Below are 26,366 nucleotides of genomic sequence, written 5' to 3'. Positions count from 1 at the left end.
ATATGATCTACTTCTCTCTTTGATGTCCTACGTGTGGTTAGATTTAGGCTGAGCCTTGACTATTTTTGGAAGAAGAAAAAAATAATTTGTCCAAAGAATTTGCTGTGACTGTCGCCGAAGAAAAGGTTACATTTCAGATTGTGTAATTCAAAATTTGACGTAGGTTTGGCTTTACGGGTCACTAACTCGCATTTGATTTTGTGTCCAATCCAGACTGTTGCGATAATAAACCTTTCATTACGACTAATTAGTGTTCATGGGAAAGACGATTGGTGTTGTCACCGTGATGCGGGTAGCGGTATTTCCCCGGGTCTCGGAGGGTCGCTTAAAGAAGACTGAAAGAGGATCTATGAGGCAGCGGTGATCAATGAAGTGAGCGCTGCACAGAGACCTGCACCGGCTGATCAATAGAGTGCAGGCAGGGGTGGGGTGAGGGGACTGCTTCCCTCCGAGCGTGACTCGAGGGCAGATATGAATAACTGGTGATGGGACGTATGTTAGTCCACTTTGCAATGAGACTGTCCAGGTGGAGGTCGAGTCCAGGCATGGTGGCAAATCAAGTTATTCACCAGGTGGAAGTGGAGTGCAGCGGCCGCGAGGGTCACTGTCAATAATGTGTGTGAACATCACAGTGGACTGTGTCTACGTTTGTTCATCATTGATGAATGACATGTGACCTCCGTGCAAAATATACTGTTAGAATTTACAGTCAGGTCAAAGTGTGCTGATGTCGGGTCGGATAAAAAGTGGAATAGACTTCACATATATGTCATAATTTATCACCCAAGCAGTAACATATTTAATCTACACATGGATGGGACAACATGAGGACTCAAAGTGCTAACTTTGGGATTGGAAGATGAGCCACTCTGCAAAGCGTCAGGACAGAAACTGGATTTAAGGGTGGAAATGTACAAATGATTTATTCCTACATAGAGTTGTTCCATTCATCACAAGCATGGGCTTCAGAGGAAGTGACTGAGGAGTCTAACCGAGCATGAAACAGGCACCATCAGGCAGGCAGGTGGCTTTACATAGAGACCACGCTGACTAAATGGATGTGACAGGGAAAACGAGGGAAAATTAAAAAGGCATTACTTGTTGAGTGTGCCTGATTTAAAGTGGAACCTTGTGTACTTACAGCTCCTGCTGAGATGTCGTTACTGTTAACCTCGCTGTGAAAAATATGATTTTAGATTAATAGTTGCCAGCTTTTTAGGATTGGGGAAGGTAAACTAGAGCTGCTTGAGACCCATCATTGATGTATCATATGAAGACGGTAGTCAAAAAAGAGATTGTCCGACACCATTTTAGCAGCTTTGCTTCTTGTACATTTTTCAAACCTGGAAGTCATCTTTGGTGATTTTCTTTTATTTGCCTTTCTAAACATTTGGAACTACTATGCAACCTGATTTCATTCACCTTTGGACTTCATTATATCATCTCATCATAAATGTGTCACAATTATTTTGTTATTGTAAAACAAAACAAGGTGACCCATTGCAATAAATAACAAGTGCATTTCATTAGAAAGCGACTGTCAACATGTTGTGTTTCAGCTGTGACATTTACATGGTTCGAGTTTCCCCCTCATCAGTGTAATATCATGGTCCGCCTGCTGAATAGAAATGTGTGCGAGCATGTGAGACTGCTCTGTGAAATTTTCCGTGGTCACAGACTTGCACAAGCGCACAATAGCGAACAAGAGACAGAGCTTAAGCAGATGCATTTAATGTATTATTCAATGCAGCACATCCAAAGCTATCACTCCATGGAGTTATAAGCATAAATATGTAATAATAACCCAGCAGAAAAAAGAGAATTGAACCGACTCTTTTAAGCACTGTAATGCTTAAAAGAGTCAGCTTTTTTTTTCCACCAACACGGTTTGTCTGCAGAAGCTAAAAAAGAAAGTGTTTGTCTCCCAGAACCCTCCTTTTTTTTTTTTTTTTTTTTTTTTCTCATCTTTCTATACACCCCCGTTTTGCTCCACTCTCTTCCACCTCCAGAGGCGAACAACAACCCAGAACGGAGCGTCTCCGTTCTGGTGAAAGCATTAAGTGGGAGTAGGGTGTTAAGCTGCATTTTCAGGACTGGCGACGAGTGTCAGTGAGGCTCTGGGGTGTTGTATTTCGTTGTGTAGCAGCCAGTGTGTCAGTCACTGAGGTAGAGCCGGGGTGATTGACTTCCACTGTGTATGCATGTTCAGAGGGATTACCCAGTGTCCAATACGGTAGCAAAAAACGGCAGAGAAACCGTGGCTGGCTGCTCCCACCTGTCCGTTTGGGACGTGACAAGAGAAAACAAAGAAAACAGGCAGCAAGAGAAGGAAAAGGAAACTGACTGTAGTTCTCTTGGGCAGGAGTCTGGCAGGTGCTGGTTTGATGAATGAGGACGCTTGGAGTTTTCTTTTTTGCTCTGGAGCAAAGGGGATAGGGAATGGCCCGTAGCAATCAATGTAGATCAGCCAAACTGCTCCCTGAATAGCGCCGTGATCGAGTGCAGCACAGAAAAAGAAGCAGAGATTGTTTTCTCTGTGTGTTTGTGTTGCTGTATAAAAGAAGGATAAAATAATGATGGCTGTAAAGATGTAATAATGTACCTGCCGCTAAATCTCGGCACTCTGAGAGGACCATTTTCTGAAAATCATTCACAGCACAACTGCAACTCCGATGGCCATCCAGCGCCTCGAGATTTGGGAATTCGGCTCTGAAGGCAGCAAAGTAGCCTTGATCACACATCTCATTGAACTGAGTCCAAAACACACTGCGTCCGCTCGCTTTCTGTTTGCGCTCCTCGTTGTCTCTCTGAGCCCGTTTCCATTCCTCTGTATTCATGAAGGCTCACCAAGTATTTAAAACAAATCTGTCGTCTCTGGAGGCGGCGGCAGCTGGGACGTGGAGGTCTGAGCCGAGACGTGCGGGGCCGTCAATTAGAAAACAATGTGTTGAGGACCGCGATTGGTGCTGCGAGGTGGAGGGGATGAGCGCCTGATGATGGCAGCTGTCATGTTTTTGCAGCAAAGACATGAGCGAAGTCCCTCTTTTGTCACACAATACATCTCAGGAGCTCCTCTGTACTTTAATGAGGAACAAAGCCAACAAGCACATTAAACAGTGTGACATAGAGCAACCGCTCTTACGCTGACAGCACAAGACTACTGTTGTCACCGCGGCACGGGCGCGCAGATGCTCACGCTGCTAAATGACTGAGTTGGTGTGACGCCAGACCGGCAACAGTTGCGTTAAGTTGGAAAAAAGCAAACCAAACAAACGAGAACCAAAAAAAAAAATGAAAATAGATTGGGATTACAAGTGCACAGTAAAACAATGGGGTATGTCGAATTTATCTACCGTGACAGATTTGGCTGTAGAGTTTGTTCTGTTGCTTCTGTCACCTGCAACTGGATTAACATCTCACACATCACTGAGCTGGAAATACTGCATCCTATAATCGGATTTAAATTGGGGTGAGCATAACATAGAGCAAAGTGTATGAAAAAAAGGTCAATATAAAGATCTTTTAAACACAACTCCAGGTGCTGTTTTCCACAAGTTGCACTTTTGGTTGCAGTTGCCATAGTTTGTGGTTCTCTAGTATATCAGAAAATAAAATAATAGCAAGTACTGTTAGCATATCAACATTTGATATCTATATTGCATCCTGCAATATGGATATCTATAAACCCAGAGGTTCACTGTATCTGCTACGTCACTGTATTTCCTTTTACTTTAGCTTTTGTACTTGCAAGACCCCCAGAGGCATTTCAATTTTCTCATGAGATTACACATGTACATGGATTGTTTGTACTCGGCTTCACTTTGATATATAATGGTTGGATTCATTCCCAGTGTCACACCCCCTTCTTCATACACTGAGGCACTACTAGAGCCCTGAGGTTTGTAGGACCCATCTAATGTAACCCTTACCTGCCTGGAGTCCTTTTGTTTATAGTTGTTGGTGCTTATACAGTATCTGCACTACCTCTCTCAATCCCGAACTGGATAGACATACATCTCCATATGTCAAAGAGCAAGGATAAGCATGAATGTTAATTAATCAAGAAATTCTCCAATCACTGGCCATGCAACAAGAAGAAATTATTGAAAGTATTGATAACTGCAGACCATGTCACTGACATCAAAGGAAATCAATACTTTATTCCTAGAGCATTGTTTGTTTGACTGTAATGCTTCATTAACATGCATTTCAGCTCGAACCTGATTGTCCTGTTGCAGCTGCAAGTAGGACTTATACAGCTGTTAGTTGCATTACAGTAGCAGGTAGAAGAAATAGTAGTTTCTTTAAACCTGTGAGGAATAAGTACTGTAAATTACTCAGCCATTTTCTTCTTTGAATAAAAACAACTTAAGTTACAAAAGTGTACATATAAATGTTATAACAAGGGACTACAATGCAGAAATATTAATACTTTTTAAGAAAGGTGACTATATTTCCTTGGTGTATTTACACTTTAGTCAGATTCAGATTTTTAAAGGCTTTTAAACACCCTATTTGTGTTAATACAGTTTTATCAGCAAAGGTTACACACGATATCTTTCGATCTTTACCATATGTATTAATCTGCATGGACAACTCTATTAATTTCACTTGGTGGTAGGGACTTATGACTCTTTATTTCCAAAAGGTTAAAAAATAAATCGATTTTCCAAACTCCTGTGCCTGATAATGAGCAGTTTCTCCAATGATTTTGCAGCTCATCAAGTAAAACAAATGAGAAGATCAGTGTTGCATTGCCGGCAGCACTCACAAATTCCTGTCAAATCCTCAAAGATTGCTTTTATTTCCCAGCAGCTCGGCTGAAATTTGCCGAACACAACAGTTGATTTACGCGGAGGTTTGTAATGAATGAAGATGCCGGTTGTGTCACACCACCTCCATCACTTTGTCTGTCAGGGAGAAATGAAACGTGCATGAGCGGGACCGTCCCTCTGCACCTGCCCACGTTGATTCACAGATGGGGGAGATAATTGCGATGGGCTGATTTTTAAGGAGATAATTGGAGTTTCCGTGCCCCCTGACAGTGGCTGGTCTGGGCTGTGTTTCTGACCCATTGCCCAGGTAAGTAGTTATTCAGCAGGCGGCGGGGCTCCGCAGCAAACCAGATTGGAAACGTGATGAGAAACAGTTTGGAGGTGGAGACAATGGCCTCGCGGGAGAGGGCTCGAGAGGGAGACACATGAAAAGAGAGAGATGTTCAGAAGGGAGTGGGGAGGGGAGTGCTCTCACATCCTCGATTACCCATTTAATGAGGCAATGCGGTGCCATTGTTTTATTACTTAGAGGAAATAGGGAGAGATCTAGATTTCACCGTGTGGTCCCTGTTTCCCACTGCTAGGCTGGCATCTGCTCTCTTTGTTCGCAGCTTCCTCCCCATCATCTCCTCTCACAGGCACAAACCATTCTGTTTCTTCGCCTTCCGTCTGCCGTCACCTACGTCTTCACGACTCCTGCTTTCTGGCTGCCTCTTATTAACCTCTATTAACCTCTTTTTTCAACTAATGTAATCCCTCATGAGCCTCCCAACAATCCCCCATGTGACAATTCTGAGTGCTGTTTTGGTTTGGTCAGCTGCTCTGATCACTGCTTTATCATTTCCCCCTTTCTGTCTTTACCTCACCATGTTATATTTTCTCTTCTGTCAGTTTTCCCTCCATTTTCCTCTTTCTGCCACACACACTGGAAACAGAAGTGACATAAACAGCTTTTTATTGCTCCTGCGCAGGCAGTAAATCTCACTTTAGCTCGGGGAGCTGAAGCAGTTTATACCAGGGAGCAGCGAGCTCACCTCTCTGGAGTGAAACACTCCATGGGGCCTATGGGTACTCAGGAGAGATTGCAATTCACTGAACCAAAACTCCTAAACACCTCAAAAATACATCTGAATTGTTATACACACAAATAAAGTGCTCTTTCTTTTTATTTCAGTACATTGACATATTAACAGTGGATTTGTATCATGCTCTCTAGGGCAGATTTGCTCTGAAATGTTCCACCGGAGATCCCAAAGAGAGAGAGAAAGAACCCCCAAAAAATAAAAAAAGCTCCCTCCTACTCAGTCATGTCTGGAGACCTTCATGCAGATCCTGGTTTGGTGCTGTGTTTCGGTCCCCTGGGTCCCCTGTCCTCTGCACAGAAGGAGATTGATTGCGCTGTGTGAGTCATGCTGTGTTGGAGGGCTCACGGAGTGGGCCACCCCCACCCATCACCTGAGGGATTCTTCTCAAGCACAAGCCGTGTGTGCGAGACGCTCTCCTGTCAAAAACACTGTGACATTTTTATTTTTATTTTTATTTTTTTTAAATTGAGAGGGCTGCTGAGGTGGGTGTTTTCCAGCGTGCGAACCCCGTTAGAATGGAAGCTGAATGCTTTGCATTAGTGTGTGTGTGGGTTAGTGGATCGGTTATCGACTTCTTTTGCCCGGCCTTTCATTAACATAGCTGATTAGCTCTCAAGAAGATGGATGGGACCAGGGGGACCACAACATGCTCTCTGTTTTTATTACACACATTATCTGGCAGTTATTAGCCATGGGTGGCTGAGTGGAGGATAGCTGTGTGTGTCTTCCAGTGTCTGGTGTCAGATGTGTTTGTGTCCCCTCTCAATGTTCTGTGGCAGATTGAGTGACCCCCTCACCCCTGCCGAGGTGTCATATATCACGTCCTGATGTAACTAAAATGGCCAATATACTGTCATCCTTTTCATCTTTAAGAAAGACTATTCAGAATTATTGCATGAAACGCTAAAATGTTCTTCCATCATCCATCTTTACCAGCAATGTAAAAGCTATATAAGCCAGAATGAACATCTTTCTTTCTCCTAATATTTATGGGATGTGTCTTTTGCCCATTTTAGAGCGCATGCCATAAAAAATAAAAGTAGATGATGCCTTGGTGCTTTATGTCATGACTATTAATTAATCCCTTAGACTGAAAATACGTATTGCACAAGCATCACAAGAATCATTTATTAAAGTCAGACTTTATTTGGCAGTCATTTGCTGGATTCCACCTGAAATCCTTTGTTGCTGTTGGATTCAAGCCTGTTAAACCTCACAATTGATTTTCAGAGAACAAAATCCATCAGAATGTCTTCACAGCCATTATAAGTTGATGAATGCATGAATTAACAATGTAACAAAGGAAAAAGTTCTGTTATGACACAGTAGAGGTGAAGTTAAGTATAAAGCTTTAGCGGTTAGTACTGTCACCTCACTGGGAGAATGTTCCCTGGTTTGAATCTGGAGTTCAACAGTGATTTTCTGGTTAGAGTTTGCATGTTCTCCGCAATCCGATTTAATTATGGACGGTTATGATGATTTGATGTTTATTCCTCTATGAAAACAAACTATTTAGGCAAACAAGCTGTAATGTTTGATGTTGTGACGATCTTTGTAATCTCTGCTTGAGGGAGAGTGATTATGTGTGCAGGTGTTTGGTTAAGATCGCCTAAAGTTTGGCCAAACAGCAGGCACCACAAAAACACAGAGATGATCACTCATATCTGTAGGAGCTGTGGTTTCAGGAGTTTAGGAGTGTCACAATTTAATATCAAACCCCCACATGCCGAGCTGATAAAATGTTTCGATCTGGACACACAAATTTAGTCTTTCCTTCTGAAAGGGAAAAAAAAAATCGTCTCTTGCCTTTGTAAACTTCGAGAGCTGCTTTTCTCTGTGTGATGATAAGCATCTCTTCCCTGGGTTCGGATTGGTCGTTAGAGTAAACAAGCCCTTTGGCGTTGTCACGCTGAGCTGTGCAAGAGCATGCAAAGCCTCTTTTAAAAAATATTTGACTTTATATTGACTACACAATTCATTGAATAATTTGTGGAAGAAAAATACTGATGGCGCTGAAAATGAACGCTTTGCTTTAATGTGACACTTGGTTTCTACACCTGGAGGAATTTATTTTTTTTTTTTTATTATTTTTTTATCGACTAAGAGAAAACAGATCCGACCTCCTCAGGCATTAGTCGCAGAGCCGTGGCCTTGTGGTGTAAAGGTGACATTGGTCGGGCTGTATAAACCTGCGTGTTGCTGGAGGATTGAAGCTCAGTTTATGAAACAGGGATGCGACTCCGGGAATCAATCTAACCCATGTTACTCTGAGGTGCAGGAAAGCTGCGCTGGATTTAGCAGCTGACTGTTCACAGTCTTTGTCCTGCAATGCACAGAGGGAAAAAAAAGACATGAGTTCTTTTTATAACCACTGGGAAGAAGATTTCCGTAGAGTTTAACGATCAATAACGTACAAAAGATAGAAATGTGTCCTAGAGATTGGTGGATAAAACAAACAACTTAATCGAGTGTCCTATTCAATGAAATCACTTGGCATATCAGACCGATCAAAGAAAAAAATGTATTTTTGATGACTGAATAAGGACCCTCCAATCAGCACGCACCCTCAGCTTCCTGCTGCTGCTGCTGCTGCTGCTGCTGCTGACCTTAATGTTGCACGGTATAATAACATGAAAGTCCCAGGAGAGAAAAATAGTAGGAAACTAGCACTCTTTCTGTGCGTGTGTGTATATGTGTGTGGGCGTATTGTGGAGGGATAGAATATAAAGATGTTTGATTGTGGTTTGTGGTTTGCACACGGTCACATTAAACACATCCGGAGTCCATGTTGAAGATTCTGCTTTGAAGCACCACGTGCTGAAAGACCTTCCTTGTATTGACTTTTGCGAAACGCGGTTGCATGAGCCCCCTAAAAATACACCCGTGAGTGGTCTCGATTCAATTCAGCGCCATCGATTTTTTTGATTTCATTTTTTTTGGTGGAGGGAGGGGAGGTAGGGGTGGGTTGGGGTGGGTTGGGGGGGGGGGTCATGGCAAGCAAAGCGCAGCTCTCGAAGGAAAAAAGCTCCACACACACAAAGAATCTGCTCTGTAATACTGCCGCCCAGCACACAGGTGAATGAACAGCTCACACAGAGCAGCTGGGAGGCAGGTACAATGCACAAGGGCACCTTGACATCTTGGACTCAAACACCTATTTGTGACTGTATCTGGCAAAAATGATCAAAACACATTATATATTCAGGTAAATGGACTCCCTTTGATATTAGGAACTTCCCCGCTGAACACAAGTTGATAAAATATTTTGTTTTATTTAATTCCCCAAACATTTTTCAAATATTAAAACGTTTTTTTCATCCATCAAAGACTTTAAAAATGCTGTTTGATGCTTTAAAAAAAAAAAAAAAAGGGCGGAGTGTTTAACGTAGTATTTTATTTAGTTGTCAAGTCAAACCCAAATTCCAAACTTAAACATTCATGACTGGCATGAGGGATGCGGCGTTCGCCCAGCACCCCGCCTCGCAGCCCTCCCATCATCCGCAACTTCAGATGCAGGAGCAACTGTCACAAACATGCCCTCTTTGTGCAGCCGGCACAGACACGTCTGTCATTTGATATTTGGCTCATGCTAAGCAGAGGAACAGCTGCGGGGCACAGGAAACGGAGAACAGGGAAGACGTGAGTTGCGTGAGTTGTTTCTGACAGCTCCTCCTGTTGTGTGAGTATCAGTCCCTCTAGGATTTAAGAGGATTTCTCTCTCTCTCTCTCTCTCTCTCTCTCTCTCTCTCTCTCTCTCTCTCTCTCTCTGTTATTCTCCCCATCTCTTCTCCTGAGGCCCAAAACACTTTGGCCACATAAAATGCAAATCAACTTGTTGTTCATTCATAGGAAAAGTTGAGAAGAGGTGAAACGTTCCATTCTAGATATCGTTCCACCATTTCTTTTGGAGAATTTTTTTTTTTTTTACTAAATTTAAAATTGTCAATACCCCAACCACTGATAATTCTGTCTTTCTGGGTGGAGTTTGCATGTTGTCCCTATGCATACCTGGGTTTTCTCCACATGATCTTACGGCCTCCTGAAATCCAAATACTTGCAATTTAGGTTCAGTGGTGGCGAAATAGTCTTTTAGTAGTATGCATATATCTGTCTCTCTGCGTTTGCCCCTGTCCAGAGTGTCTTTCCTATTGCTCTTCATCAGCTTGCATTGACTCCAGCTCCCTGTGAAACCCTTGATTATGTGGGCATGAAAGAGGGCTCATTTAGTTAGTAAGATGTTTTTTGTCCTTTTAGCACCACTGTACAAAGGGAGAGAACAAAAAGCATGCAATATAGCTTTTAAGTCACTACACTACTATTTCTTCTCTCATACACTATAATAAGCTCCCTGAATCTAACCATAAATATATATGTATGTCCATGCTGTGGAACTGTGCCTCAAATCTTCCTTCATTTTCAGAAATTATTGAAGGATTTCACAAGTCAGTTTCGCAAATTTGCTAATTCCTTGAGGGGAGACCTAATTGTGACAAAATGTCCAAACACTCACAGTTTCCCTCTTCATCTTCCAGAAGTCCTTTAGCAGCTCTGAGCGCCTGTAATCCCTGCCAGGGAAACAGACGGTTGCCCAGGCAACTTCAGTCCTGCCGCCATGGCAGCTGTAACCGTGGTGAGGAGATTGCATAGTGCCAGGGTGGACAGGTGTTGCCAGGGTCTTCAAGACCACTTTAGGTCTCTCAGCCCTGCTTCCAGTGTCAGTGCACGCGTAGAGCAGCGCTAACAAGCCGCTAGTCCACGTCCTGCTATCTTAACCCAGTCAGACGAGTTACACTGATGTCCTGTGTCATGCTCGTGTGAAATTAAACGAGCACGTTTGTTGTGCCAGCTCTGGGCGGGAGGTCTGTACCCAAGGCGCCAAGTCTACAAGCTTACGACAATTCACGGAAGTGCAAACACTCCCTCTGAATATATTGACCACGGACGATTGTGAAACCACAATAACAAAACCATATTTCCTTTTTTTTCCCAATTACTACATAGCACAGATTAAGGCATACTTCAAGGAGAGTCTTTGACAGGTTGAATATCATCATATTAGCCTTACCATATGGCACTACTGCTCATCTTAGCCCTGTATTTCCATGCTATTGTTATTGAAGTGAATGATATGTTAAGTATGGACAAGTGGATTACCGTTTTATTTACTGGAGCTGCAGTTAAAGACAGCTTAGTCAACACGGGTCCAGCTGAGGGTGTGAGTAAGCATATAGCTGGATTTGCGGAGGCTCTGCAGCCAACACCACACACGTATTTGACTCATGCAAAAAGTATTGTTTTTGTTAAATACTGGACTTTCTAATATATCTAAAAACACACTCATCCTGCACTTTTTTAGATACTTGTTAACACAATTAGCTCAATAGTCAAGCACATGGCAGCACTACAATGTGTTGACACAAGTAGACACGGTAAAGCTGGAGAAGTTGAAACTGTGCATGAGAATTGGGACAAAAAGGGATTTAGCTGACTTTTAATGGCTATTGGTGGCAAGCATATTGGTTGTTGCTGAAACTGCACACGCACGACCTTGAATATGGTTGGTCAGAGGAGAATGGACAGACAGGTTGAGCTGAACCAGGGTATGTAGAAGACCATATCTGACTGTACAACAAGTGAACGTGTGGAACTTTAAAGCAAAAGATCACAGCGGGTATCATTTCTATCAGCCAAAAAGAGAAAACTGAGCTCACAAAAACTCATGAAATTTGAAGGGGAATAAAATGGAAAAAGGAACACAGGAAAAACATTTCCTTGTCCAATAAGGGAATCTGGCATAAATATTATGAAAAATCTGGTTCAGGCTGCTGCTGATGGTGTAATGGTGTGAGAAATATATATTTTTTCTTTTGGGACCCTTTGTGTCATTTAAGCATCATGTTTGCCAGAGTATTGTTGCTGACCATGTCCATCCGGCAGGTGATTCTAATGAAAAGATTAAATGGTAATGGACTTTGGGATCTACAGACAATGTAATTGCTGACATGTGGTAGTTACACAGTTGGACTGTATGTCTTTGTATTAACATAGAACTATCTCACCTGTTTTTATTTATACACTTTTGGAGAAGCGCGCAAAACTGTTGAGACCCAATGCTGACCTAACGTTGACGCCAGTTTCTGTGCTACATGACCGCTAGTGGTCTTTTTTTCAAAATTATTATTAATGGTCAGATAGTCATATTGTAGATATGAGAAGTGACTCATATTCAGTGAAACACGGTAACTGGCTACAGGGTAGAGCAGGACACTGCACAAAAAGTCAAACAAGCTCTCATTACCTTTTATCCAGGCAGAGCATGGAGGGGCGAACGCAGCTGAAATGGGTCCTAGAAAATTGTGAGGTGGAGATATATAATGCGTGCAAGTGGAAACCGGTGGCTGAGAGAGTGTCCATTTACTAGCAAGAGCGTGTGCAGACCATGAAGGAAAGATAGTTCTGTTACTGAGTCAGTGTGGCGAGGCGCAAAATGTCTATTTCAGGGCTTGCTTTAAGTAGGGTGAGTCACCAGGCATTTGGAGCACTAGAGGCTGCATATGTGTGTCCGTGTGTGTGTATTTTTTATTGTATTTTTATGTGATACCGCAGTTGTTTTTTTTCTTCTTCCTCTCACTCTCAGTTTCTCACTCACCCCTCTATCTCCGTCACACGCACGTGCCTGCCCGGAGGGTGCAGGTCTGTGACAGGTTAGGCATTTTGGGTACAGGCCATCCTCTCTCTGTCTTTTCCTCAGCGCCTAGCGGCAAGCTGGCCCTGGTGTGGGGACAGACAGCGACTTCAATCTGTTTGGTAAATACTGAGATAAGTAAGGCCCACCCATCGCCACAGCAGAAAATAGCCCAGGCCGGACCTGCGAGTGCAAAGATAGCACTCTCAGCGGAGAGTGCGCAGAGGATATACCATCAAAAGAGAAAACTCCACACACGAGCTGAATATTTTAAGATATTATAGGACGTTTGGAGTGACGTATAGACAATAAGACAAGGAAGAATGGAGAAACTGAGGATAAAAAAAAAAGTCAAATGAGAGATGGAAGTCACGTTCTGCTGCCGGTAAAATGGAGCCCCAAGGGACGCATTGATTAACCTCTCTTTGCCTAATCTGCCTTCAACACCCCTCACTAAAGGCAAGAGACACAGGCTGCTGGTGTACAGATGGACCAGCCAGGCCAGCTTTTACATTAACAAGCCACAGAGACAGAGCTGATGGCTTTTCCCCATTTTTAACACCACAAATAGTTTATTTTTGATACATCTGTGCACGTTGAGGTGATTTCAGGTGAACTTGAACTCCATTCACAAGATATCTGGATCTTTGCAATAGACTATTGTCACAGACATTCAAGTTTGGAGATTTGGTGGAAGTTAAAACAACTGTGATAATAAAGTATTCACCCAAGAAGTCATTAACGTTTATGTATCATACAGAAACTTTTTTTCTTGAACTAATGTGAACATTGTACGATGGTTCTTTTGCAACAAGATGGAGAAAAATGTGAAACTAAGTCTAAACGGCATACAGTTTTAAAAAGTTGCATAAGTTTAACATTGAGTAACAGTTGTGTAATAGTTTCTGACTGACATTGTCTTTTCTTCATCTTGTTGTTTTCTTCTTAATTTTTAACTGTTAACTCATTAATTTGATTGTGTGACAATAACGTGGCAATTCTGGGGTTGAATGAAGTAAGCTAAGTAAGCTATGACATTTCAGACACGGGTTTTCATGACCTACAAAGGTTGAACTTTTTATATATATATATATATATATATATATATATATATATATATATATATATATATTGATATTTTTTTTTCTTTCATTGTTCCAAATCTATTTATTTTGGTCGAGTTCAGTTCATGATCTGCTGCACGTTGGCTCATTATTTAGATTGAAGCATTTGGATGCAGTTCTGGTGATTCTTTTCTACACTGAACCATCTGTTTTTGCAAGTTAACAATTCAATTGTATTTCATGTTTTGCACATTTGTACATTCGGGCCAACCACAAAAGTCAAGATAACACTTCTTGAATCACACACATTTTGATTCTGCAGAGCACTATAGAACTTAGGGCCTTACTCGTCCTCCCCGCACCCTTCGCCTGGGCCCCTAGTACCTCTAGCTCCGCCCCCGCTCCATTGAAGCTAAAGACTTTCCAGTTAAAGATTAATCTGACAATTTCCTTTCAATTTTCTGGCTACTCTCATTGCTATAATGGAAGTCTGGGGATCTGCGTGAATCTGCACGTCAGCTATAGAAACAATTATTTTACTCATGATTGGACGGCTCATTTAATATATTTGACTTCCCTACCAGAGGGAATCTGTGTCTGTAAGACATTGATGAAGGCATAACTATTATGAATTCAAAAGCAAAAGGACAAGACAGTGGCGATAACCAGATCAACATTTGATTGAATGTTGCACAGACTTTTAATTGACTTTGAAATCCGCGCCAGTAATCCATCACGTTTCGCATTTCCAGTGGTACTTTCCCTCACATCTAATAATGCTTTCTTTTGTTATCTTTTCTCTTTGATCTCCTGCAGTTTGCTCTCAGTTCTCTAAAGGAGTGTACGCCATCATCGGCCTGTATGACAGGAAGACCGTCAACATGCTCATGTCCTTTTGTGGGGCGCTGCACGTCTGCTTCGTCACACCGTCCTTCCCCATCGAGACCGCCAACCAGTTTGTCATCCAGCTGAGGCCGGAGCTGCAGGACGCGCTGGTGGGCGTCATCGAGCACTACGGGTGGACCAAGTTCGTCTACATGTACAGTTCTGACTCAGGTAAAAACCGCCGTCATTCACTCTGGGACTCTCTGCAGCATTGATATCAAATGACCAGTTGAATATGTCCAAAACAGAGGTTTTCGATAAAGAGGAGGGGAAGTAAATTCTCAACGAGGTTGTGTAGTTGAGTCGACTTTGATTTCCTCACCATTTTCTGAGCTGAAAGTCTTAGATTAGCATTTTTCTCAACTGTAAGCCCTTGAGCTACTTGAGAATAGCTTGGCTAATGCATCTATGCACATGTGAAGGAACCAACTTCAATAGGAGTCAAAACTTCAAGTAGTCACCATTATGCTTCCTCTGATTTCAATGCATTCTGCCCCAAGCGTACCAGAAGTTAGCTTAACCATATTACCATCTGGGTTTTTTTTTTCCTAGTTTATTTTTCATGCTGCTGTGCCCCCTAAAAATCCTCTGTCGCCCCCCATGGGAGGCACATGCCACACTTTAAAAACCACTGCTCTGAAATATTTAATTATTCAGTTACTTATTCAAAACGCTGAGTCATCCTCCTTCATCTTCAAAGATCAGCGTCTGTAATTTAACCACAGCATGTCTTTTAAAAAGCACTTCCTTTTCCTTCACAAGTACACAGTCGGAGCCAGTCCCAGTCGTTAAAGCAATCACTATTTGTCGCCTTCACATTGCCATGGCGACAGCAGTGGGGTCAATCGTAGCCATTGTGCAACTGTGAGCAGCCATCTGAACATTTATTTCAGACCACCGTCTTTGTACAGATGGAGGAACACAGACAGGGAACACTGACCTGCACCAACGAGCAGATAAATCTCACAATGGAACCAAAGATTAAGCTTTTCATTGAGTCGTCCTCAGCAGTAACTCGAGGTGCTGCAGATTCTGTGATGTACTGTGCTAGAGAGAAAGAAAAGGTGCAATAACGGTGAATTTAATCATTTCACTTACACTTTTGCATGAGCAGAAAAGAGAAAAAAAAAAAAACTTGCGATCTTGTCTGCTTCCTGCTTTCAGGTATGACTCTTTTCTTTTTTCTTTTCTTTTTTTTCCCATAATGCCATGCCATCTGTTCCAGGTGTTGTGGGTATTGGAGCATGACCATGGTGCGCGTATCCCGTGTGTGTTTCAGGAAGCATGCATATTTTACAAGCAGTTTATTTGTGCCTTCTTTGTGCCGATGCAAATGTGAGAAGAATGTGTAGGAGAAACAAGTATGTTTGAGTCATCTTTCAAAAAAAAAAAAACTGCAAAAAAACCCCCAAAAAGCAGATGCGTCTGTGTCACTGCGGTATCAAGCAGCGGCAAATTTCACATTGGTCCAGAGCCCTGTTGACGCATCGTGGCTGGAGCGGGCTCAGAAGCCCCTCTTATTTTTTTAATCTGCAGTGATCCCCTCATTATCTACTTACAAACTGTTTGTGTGTGTGTGTGTGTGTGTGTGTGTGTGTGTGTGTGTGTGTGTGTGTGTGTGTGTGTGTGTGTGTGTGTGTGTGTGTGTGTGTGTGTGTGTGTGTGTGTGTGTGTGTGTGTGTGTGTGTGTGTGTGTGTGCGCTGGGTCACCCTGTGTGATTGAGTCAGTGGGATGGAGCCAGTGAAATCCATATCGGTAGTCCTCTGTTGCCTGGATACTATGCTGCAGTCACCCTTCCTCAGGGGTTATTTTAAGCTTTTAAGAAATATCATATTAGTTGTGAGGACTCTTTGTGCGCACATGTGTGCCTGTAGCATGTGTGTCGCCTCAATGCTCCGTTTATTAGGTACCTCTTTGTCATATTATGTAGGAACGGGCAGTAATTTATAGCCGAGTGCATCTATATTAGATATGTTTATATTTCTATTTTCCCGAGCTTTAATCCATCTTTTGAAGTGAAGTAATTTTTTTCTATTAGCATTTGCCTTGCTCTCTTACACATTCCCCTAATAAATGTGCCTCTCGTTTTTATTCTCAAAAGCCAAGAATGGGAAAACAAATTTGATAGCCCATTAAACCCATCATAAACAATATTCAGGAAATGGTTTCCACAAAGTGTTATTTTCTCCACTCTCGATTGCCTGGCGCCTGGGTCTCTTCTCGTACCGCCTCCGGCCAAAAGGGTGCTTATGACAGCCAGATTCCATTATGATATTATTCTCTTCCAGGATGCCTTTGGAGGGCCATTTTTACCTTGGCTAGTCCTGCGAGCCGCCCCTGTCAGGGCGGGCTCCGATTTATAGGGTCGCATCACACACATTTAAAAACTGGCGAGGTTATTCCATTCAAACTCAATGGTTATAAAAAATAGAAAGCAAACTTAAAATAAATGTATGATATGAACTAATACTGAGCTACATTGTTTATATCTGACTCCAGGTTTTCACTACATTTCTTTCTGTGTCCAGAACGTGTCCTCCAGCTGTAAACTCAGGAGGGCTGGCCCATAATTTAAAACTTTTAGATTGTAGTAAATAAACACATATTGAAGCAATAAAAGAATGAATTGATGATCGAGCTGTACGCTGGTGTAGTTTTCTGATCCGTTTCACATCTCAGTGAGAAGATTACAGACTCGAGGCCTTTCAGCTTGAAGTGTGCATGTTCTCCCTGAGCCGTCTTTCTCAAAACATCAAAATGTTTATCAGCCAAATGTGTGACACCCTGGCTTTTCCCCGGCTACAAGGCTCAGCACCAGTTTAACAAAAGTAGGCCGAAGATGAATTGATGGTGATGAGGGTTCTTTTTGGTTCACTCGGTTAGGTTTGTTGAAATGCAGTCCAGCATGTTTGGTGTGAGCTTTGTTATCTCATAAGATCAAACCCAGTGAAGGTAAATCACAATGTTTGAGAGCACGTCAATATTTTTGTTCAGTAATTATCATAAACGCACAACTATCATCGAGTCCATCAGCTGTGTGCCATAAATGCCTCATGCAATGGGGCTTTAATCCAATATTGCAGGTTAAAAATTAAAAAAGCATTTATATTTATATTTATATACATATATACAGTATATATATATATATATATATATATATATATATATTACAGTGTGTATTGCACATTTTGAAACAGAAAACGATATTGTGATTCCACACACAGCGGCACAGAGTACTTCGGGAAACACCAGTCACAGTCACATAAACATGGTGCTCTCCACGCCATCATGTGCAGTCGCCTTGGAAACGTGACACTCTAGTGCAACATCTGAAGCAGAGAGTGTGAATATGAACTGTATGAAATCCATTTTATTAAATGGATATTTAAGTAAAAACATCACATCGGATTGAAGTTTTTTCAAGAAATTTCACAACGCTCATAATATATTTTGTACAAAGTTCGAAAATATACTCATTTTTATGTATTTATGGGTTGTTGTCACTTCACTAGTCCTGCCTCAATCAGATCATATTGGGCTGCATGTGCTCTAAGTGAACACTTTTTGAGCTTTTCCTGACATTGGTTCGATGTCCGCTGCTGTCTATGAGCAGCCGACACAACGGAGACCTCCTTGTAGGCTTTTTAGTTTCGTACCACTCCATCCAGCTTCCTCTGGATTCAGTCGTCAGCACAGGAATGTCTCTGGAAACCAACCTCTGAATCATTGGACCACGGGGTGGATTTGTATGTCGCCATTTTACTGGGATAATAAAAACACATATTTGCAGTTGATGGGTTTTTAAAAACCACAGGGAGGATTTGTGCGAGTCACTGCCAATCGTCCTCCAGTGATGTCAGACCCCAACCAATCAGTGACCTGCAGTCTGCTGACATCTCGACTGAGGAACCATAGCTACGTACTGAAAAGTTATTTGGTCGCACGTACTATACCCCAGTGGGAACCTAGAAACTGAGCAGAGTAGAGCTGATTGAAATGCCCCATTAGGCTGTGTGTGGTGCTGTCCATGGTGCTGAAACCTTTTTCTGCCACCAGGACTCTGCTTCATTCACAGACCGCTGACCCACTGCTCTCATTCACGACATGATGAACTGTATCCTGCGTTCCCAGCACCAAGCATCCATTTCACAGTGACTGTTAAACCTGTCGGCACCAAGAAGCACAATTAGTCACTTGCGGGCCAGAGTGAAAAGAGAGACGGCCCTGTCAGAGGGGCCATGCTTAACAAACATCCTGTGTCTCACATCCCTATGACATCCCCACATTTTTCAGGTAGTCTGATGTATTTTTACGTACTGTGTTGTGGTCACAGATGGACATGAAACGCCATCCGTCTTTGTACTTCCTAATGACCTGGTGTCAAATAAGCAGTGTGATTTGCCAGAGAGCAGCTGGCGTGCATTCTAAGAGGGCCCAGCAATTATCTTTCAGAGGCCGCCACTGCATCGCTCATTCTTTTGACAAGGTGTTTGTTCCTGTTCTGGATTGGCCAAGTTGTGTGCCTTGGCTGATAAAAAGCAAACAATCATGATGCTTTCGTCCTAATGTGGGTTCAACATCTTAGTGGACAACTAGCGAACTCACCGACATCACCGATTTTCCATATTTGAAGACTTGTTATTGCTGTAATTCGTTCAGGTAATGGCTGCCGATTTGCTGTAGGTGAAATTACTTTATTTACCCAGTGAAACGACTGCGGCTGCCAGCTCCAGCAGAATCTGATTGGTCTGCTGCCAGCTGCAAAGACATACAACAGTAAGCCAGATTGTAAATCAGAGCTCGAGATCAATGTGCTGCCTAATCGCCTATATTTTCCTGGCTTTGCTCGGACTCCGTGCTCATTGGCTGCTCAACCTGTTTCTCTGTGATCCTCGTGTGTCTCAGCAGTGTATCGGTGACAGCGTAATTGAGTGGCTCCACCTGCAATTGGTGCTCTGAGGACACGAGGCTGTCTGCGACTGCGTCGTCTGTGATGATGCACGGGGCTGATTATTTGTTGGCGTGGAAGTGGTGATTATTTAGGTTGTGTGCGGAGCTGGAAAAGTGCATCTGTATGTGTCAGCATTCTTAATGGACTGTCCCGCTCATTACGCTTTATCACCGAAGCTACAGGGGGAGATTCTGATGGATAATCTCACTCCGAGCAGTTTGGATTTCTGCACAGCTTCTGTTTTGGCTCAAAAGCTGCTTTTATTTATCTCTCTGCTTGTAATGCAACTACACAAAGTACAAGATTAACCTGCACATCACTTATGTCTTCTACTATGTAATAAAGATGTAGACACTCTTGGATTCCTTTCATTAAACTGATATCAGCCAGTTATGCATCGTCTTTCCTCAGCACTTGTAAAGTCCCACACAGTTGCCTCTCAAATTTGCATTTGTATAATTTTATCACTTCGGTTAAATCAGTTCCTAGTGCTCCTGGAAAACTTGAGTTTCTGCTGTCTTCTCTCTTGCCCAGGCCTGTCCGTGCTGCAGAAGGTTCTGGACACAGCAGCGGAGAGGAACTGGCTCGTCACCTCAGTCAATGTGGAGACAATGACTGAAGCCTCCTTCCTGAAGGTGTTCCAGGATCTGGACAAGAGGAAGGAGGGCCAGATCATCATCGACTGTGAGACTGAGAGGCTGACTGGAATCCTGAAAAAGGTGAGAGAGAGAAAGAGAGAGAGAGAGAGAGAGACTAATTCAGTCAGCCATTACATCACAAACATGGATTATCGCTTTATAATGAAACTTGATAGTGGATGGGAAAGAAGAAAATGAACATTTTGATGATGTGCGAGAAGCATAAAAAATCTGCATGCATTAGGATTTGAGTGAGCATGATGAAAGATAAATGGGGATGGTTAGTGATTGGATCAGAGCGCCTTCAAGACTGCTGCTCCTGTGAAGTGTTCCCGGTCTGCAGTGGTCAGTATCTATCAAAAGTGGGATAATAAAAAATAGGTGAACCAGCAGCTAAGGCTTTTTAAGGCTTCGTAAGTGACAGTTCTCCCATGTGGGCGATCAAACTGCTGTTGAAGCTTAAACGGTTACAGAAGATATTTCTGTTTTCAGAATATATTGTGTATCACTGTTTATTGTATGGAACAGCAAAAAAAGGGTACATCATATTTGCAAGTGGTCATAAAAGTAATATTTTCCTAATAAAATACTGAAACCTCATTAAAACTGCATTATACTTCAGCACATTTGCAATCGTCACTTGATATAAGCTGGAATATACAGGTAATTAATTAAAATATAACAATCAGAATCTTGATTGATGCTTCTACTTCATACACACATATACAGGCGTCCAGATGGACAAATGACAAAAAAAAAAAAACATGACATTAAGTCAACACACACAAAGACTGACCAAAGAGTGTCCGTCACCAGCCTGCCAACCACTGGCAGCGCCTCAGAGATAATAGCCATTTATTATGCCACCATGTCCATATGGTCCACTTCGATTTTTCTTAACCCACCCTAACGTTTACACATCAGCCATTTGTTATCACAGCTGACAATCTGGGAAGTCGCCACCTAATTGTCTGAATTGGAGTCACATGAAATTGAATGGCAGATTACAGAGACGGAATTGTTTCATTCTGTTTAAAGAAAAAGAAAAAACATTGGAAAGTGGTGACTTTTGTTCTTTGCGGGGCTGCAGGGCAACAGCAGGGCCCTGTATTTACAAGTGCTTATGGGTGAGTGACTTGAAATATCTGCTCCTGTGAAGTAAAAACCATTGAAGCTGTTTTGTATTCAGATTAAAGTCGAGTTGTATAATCAACCCCCGCCCACCTAACCTTATCTTTATTGTTTTTACAACCAGCCATTTGAATCATCTGGTGAATATTCATGTATATAGTAATATTCTTCCATAATCATGAAGGCTTGCAACCATATTGTGTTGTTCAGGCAATAAAACACACTGTACAGCTACTTAGTGCTCCTTTAGCTGAAGTTTGAGGAAACTTCCTCAGAAAAAAGCTATAAAATATCATGTTGAAGCGCAACACTTGAGGACAAGGCTGCACACCTTTTCATCAAAGGAACAAAGTAGAGCTATAAATGGAAAGTGGGGATTGCTTGTTGGTCCTCGGTGTTTAGTTTCCTCGAGCATCAAGGACAGGAAAGATAAATAACACACCATTGGCATTTGGAGCTGGCAGTTCATCCGTGATAGGATCATCAGTTACTCACCTCTGCGCTGCCGCAAGAAAAAGGATCCTGGCGTCACAATTGACTATTCGGCAGCCATCCCCCACCTCTACGAAACAGAGATCGTCCAATCGTAGCTCAGGAAGCGTAACTAGGCCTGTCAAACTCTGGATTTCTCCATATGATGAAGTGGCGCAGGGCTGTGTCTTATTTTGTTGCTCTTGTAAGCCGAAGCAGGGAGCAGTGAGGCTCCAACAGAGGAAATGATCAGTTTGGAAATACAAACAACGGCTTAACGCTGCTAAAAGACCAACCTGAATTTGAAACATCGATGGAGATTAGCACCACTTCTTTTATTTCTTTTCCATGATCACCAGCTCACGTGAATACTGTATTGTCTTTTTCCTTATTGGAAGCATTTCTTCTGGTTTCTCATTCAAAAAATGGGACATCTGTAAACATTAAAATGTTGGACAAAGATGGGCTCTGATGTAACGTGGCAAAATTTTGCATACATTATGGGAATAACAAAATTTGAATTTAAGTCTAAAACGATCGAAATACAGTCCACGGGTTGATAGAATATTGTTGGAAAGGTCATTGTTTTGTCTGTTATTTCTGTGGCTTTAGGTTTAACATATATAGTGTTATTGAACCCGGAGCAGATTAATAAAAACAACAACCTACAATTAATTTTTCAATCTGTTGTTCTAGTTTCCTTTTCTCTTTCGGCACATGTTTTGAAGGAAAAAAAAAAAATGCAATTGCACACCCAGCTGCTGTCTGTATTTGTATTCTATTGCTGTTCAGTGTGAATGTTATTGATGGCTCGGTGTCTACAGTTAAGGTTATTGCATCAGTTCTCCGCAGTTTACAGAAGCTGAGCCCGAGAAGTTCTCCATTCAGACGGCCACCATCAATCACCGACATCTGCTCCCTGCCTTCACACACACACACACACACACACACACACACACACACACACACACCTCCCCGTTTTGCCCTTTTAAACTCACTCGCGTGTTCCGTCTCATTCGTCGCGTACAGTACACAGATTGTCTTATGATAATGTCACTGAAAGTATCCTTAGGGTAACTTCTCATACATGCTACATGTCCTCTATGCAGCCTGTTCAGCGATCTTCTACTGTGATTCATAAAAGCTTCCCAGCAAATGGTTTCAGCATGTTTTCTGACAGAGAGACGGAACAAGTGACCCGTTCTCTTGGGGCTGAACTCTCAATGACTCTTTAAATCTGCATGTATAATTAAAAAGCTGCTCACGCTGGAATCTGTTTTTTTCCTATCGCGGTCTTCTGTGGCAGTATTGTAGTGTGTGTGTCTCTCCTCCATCCCTCTGGTTTTTCCTTGCCCGGGGCTCGGCCACAAGTTTTGCCCCGGGCCGGGGTCGCCATTAATAACAAATGCCACCTTCTGTCATGACCTACAGCATTGTTTGACACACACAGACACAAATAAATGAGGACACTCCCCTTAGTACACACAGTGCTCACAGAGACAACGATATGATGAGTTTATGCGCAGGGCCTCCGTGGAGTTCACTGTATTCACCGGGCTGCTAATTGGACGCTGCGCGGCTTTAAATGAATGCCGTCCGCTTGGCCTTATTTCATGTGACTGTTGTGATGATGACACATCAGTTGTGGTCGAAGACTCCAGCAAGCTCTTTGTTTAGACTCTGTTAGACAAAGCGTTCGCCACCAGCTGAGCAGGTCATTTTCTTTTTTAGCCTATGCTACATTTACAATAAAATGTCACGAGACGTTATGTCCAGCGAGCTCGTTGCCATTTATAAATAAACCACTTCTGGCACCTCTCTACACACCTCTCAAACTGCCCTGCTGACCCTCGCCTCTTGGCTGACCCATAACGCCTGCGGCTGGAGAGTGACAACAAGGGGCGAGCTGAAGTGTGAGCATGGGGGAGGAGAGTTCAACAACAACAAAACTGTATTATTTGATGATTTCTGTTCCACTTTGAAGGAGTTCCAGGAAAGCGCAATACTGTAAAGCATTTAAATATTCAGCGAAATAATCTAACGGGGCTCACAGGGGAGCAAATACTGAACACACAGGGAGTAACAGGATGAGGGGAGAGACAAATCTTGTGAAGCAAGCAATGTTTTGCACACACACACACACACACACACACACACACACACACACACACACACACACACACACACACACACACACACACACACACACACACACACACACACACACACACACACACACAGGTGCTGTTTGTTACTTAGAGCGTACATTGAGTAAATTCAGAAAAATTCATTCATGCATTTATTGTTTTCTTTCTATTTAACGCACAGTCTTTGACATTAACCTCTTGAAATCTTGTCCATTTTATGTCCTCATGCTCAACAGTTATAGACCCAAAATGAGTATATCTGTGCAGCACAAGCTCTATTCAAATATATTTAGTGTAAAAATAAAGTGTAGAAATGTAGCATGCAGGGTAATAAAATGAGGGTTTACACATTATTGTAGCCGAGCTTCCCTTTTGTTCTGTCTTGTTTTTACCAGGATCAACTCTACTTTGGGCTTTTTCATATTTTTTTAATGCCGATGCAAAAACGCATAACATTTTCCTTCTCACAATTGTGTCATCAACTATTAATTTGCGTTGGAATAAAACCATAAATTATTTACTAGTCTTTTTAAATTAGGACTCAATACTTCAACACTTGAAAGTGGAAAATATCAGCCTGAGGGACTTTTTGAAGTGAATTACTTTTCACTTTTGACCAGAAAAAGACATGGAAACATAGCAGTGTTTTATTCTCTTTATTTGTAATGGAAACTGGGAAAAGTAAAACGGATAGAAATCAAACATATTTCAGCATTTAGAGCTAAAATGTGTTTGAATGGGATAAAAATCCAGCTGCATTTCTGTTATTAAACCTATTGACACATGTCACCCACTATTCAGTACCACTGCCCTACAAAGTAATGCTATTTTCCTACAGCGTTTGCGTCACATGCCTCCAATATGTCTATTGTCACTTCTTAGATTGGTTAACATGGTTTCACAAGCTGTCATATTTTATCAGATATTCAAAATGAAAGAATCTATCACATGATCTTGTGCACAAACTAGATGATTTTTTCCATTAACACCAGTGTTTATGGAAAAATACTGGAAATGTTAAAAATATAAGTGTCATGTTTTGCCATTATTTCGACACATTGTAAAAAATTGACACCAGCAGCATCTGTCTTGATGTGTTGCACAAACATTTTCCTTATGTCTGCTGTTGTTGTCAGTTGAGAAAAGAATTAGTATGTTAACAAACGTAGTCAGGAGGATTTATCATGTAACATTTATATGTAAATGTCAGTCACTGAGCATTACCAACTACAGCTGCCTTTTTCAGTTATCACTCTGTCCCATGTTTTCAACCACTACTACGTATCACATCCTCCTAATATCATTATGTTTAAGACATTTGATTGGAAACCAAGATGCTTTTCCCAGATTCTCTTATTCAGTGATGATTCACTTTAAGTTAAAAAAAAAAAAAAAACAGGAAGCTGTCAAACCTTGTTTACACCTGATAACTGTAACTTCTGATACCAATCTATGAGCTGCTGTAATCAGACCATTTGTTACCACTGAAAATACCAATGAAAAAACAAATTAACAGCTTCAGTGTTCAATCCTGCACTGTTCACAATTCTCTCCTGTAAATATTCTATGCATCGTATGCTCATGTAATGTATTGAAAAAAAGTTCAAAAATTTCACTAAACTGTTCAAAGCGTATCATTTTAGAGCGCTCCTGACATTAATTGTTTTTGAGTATTGCACTGATAATATGTTTTTGTGATAAATCCAAACAATTGAATAGACTTCGTTAACACGCTTTCGTTAACAGTTGCCTTTTCTCGTGTATCTAATCTCCACCAGCTATGACCTGTGGGCAACCATCGAGAGCAGTGAGGCTCATCTGATTGGCCCAATATGTTGGCATGCAGAGCATGAATGCACAGTGCATGGAAGCATAAGTTATTGCAGCTCAGTCCTTTGCCATATGTATAGCGTGCACATTGATGGTGCAATAACAGTAACTTTGTGATGGATTGTGCAGCCCTACTGTATAGTGGGATGTCTTCAGGTGGTGCGGTTTGTCTGCGGTGACGATCAGGTCGTGAGTCGGTGGAGGGCAAAGTCAACAACGTTGTAAGAACCAGGCCCGTCAAAACAGTATCATTCATCAGTGAAGGTGATGGGAGGAAAGGACATTTTAGTCAAAGTCGTTTCTAAATTGACTCCAGAAGTGTTGTTCTCTAAAAGCCGAGTTTGATCACGTAATCTGTCCTCTCAGATGGAGACCAGTAGCTTTGCTTTGATTTGCAGTGACCCTCTCCTCTTCATGTCCTCGACAAGGTCAAATCATGTACCTTGTACGGGTACACTGCTGAAACACTGTCACAAGCTGGCTGCTCTCTCACACACACACGCACACGCACAACCAGTGTGTGATCTGTGTTTTATTCTTTTGCTATTTGTCTTACAGATCGTTGAACAAGGAAAGAATGCAAAGAGCTACCACTATATCCTGGCTAACCTGGTAAGAAAATCATCGCCATATCACATTTTTCTTTTTTTTTTAAGTTTGATCTCTCTCTTTGAAAACATCGCATGCTTCCCCACACACTCTG

General features: G+C 42.0%; 1 protein-coding gene across 1 annotated transcript in view; it reads left to right on the top strand.

Moving 5' to 3' along the window:
* The window catches only part of gria1a (glutamate receptor, ionotropic, AMPA 1a), a gene marked incomplete at its 3' end in the record, with an annotated part of 76,981 nt that overhangs the window by 4,054 nt on the left and 46,561 nt on the right, over window positions 1–26,366 (top strand). The window contains exons 3-5 of the mRNA XM_080466170.1: window positions 14,426–14,665; window positions 19,981–20,165; window positions 26,222–26,275. Coding sequence (XP_080322296.1) covers window positions 14,426–14,665; window positions 19,981–20,165; window positions 26,222–26,275 — 479 coding nt within the window. The remainder of the gene's footprint in view (window positions 1–14,425; window positions 14,666–19,980; window positions 20,166–26,221; window positions 26,276–26,366) is intronic.

Source organism: Lipophrys pholis, assembly GCF_963383615.2.
Source record: "Lipophrys pholis genome assembly, chromosome: 6".
Taxonomy (NCBI): Eukaryota; Metazoa; Chordata; class Actinopteri; order Blenniiformes; family Blenniidae; genus Lipophrys; species Lipophrys pholis.
This window is presented reverse-complemented; position numbering and strand designations above follow the sequence as displayed.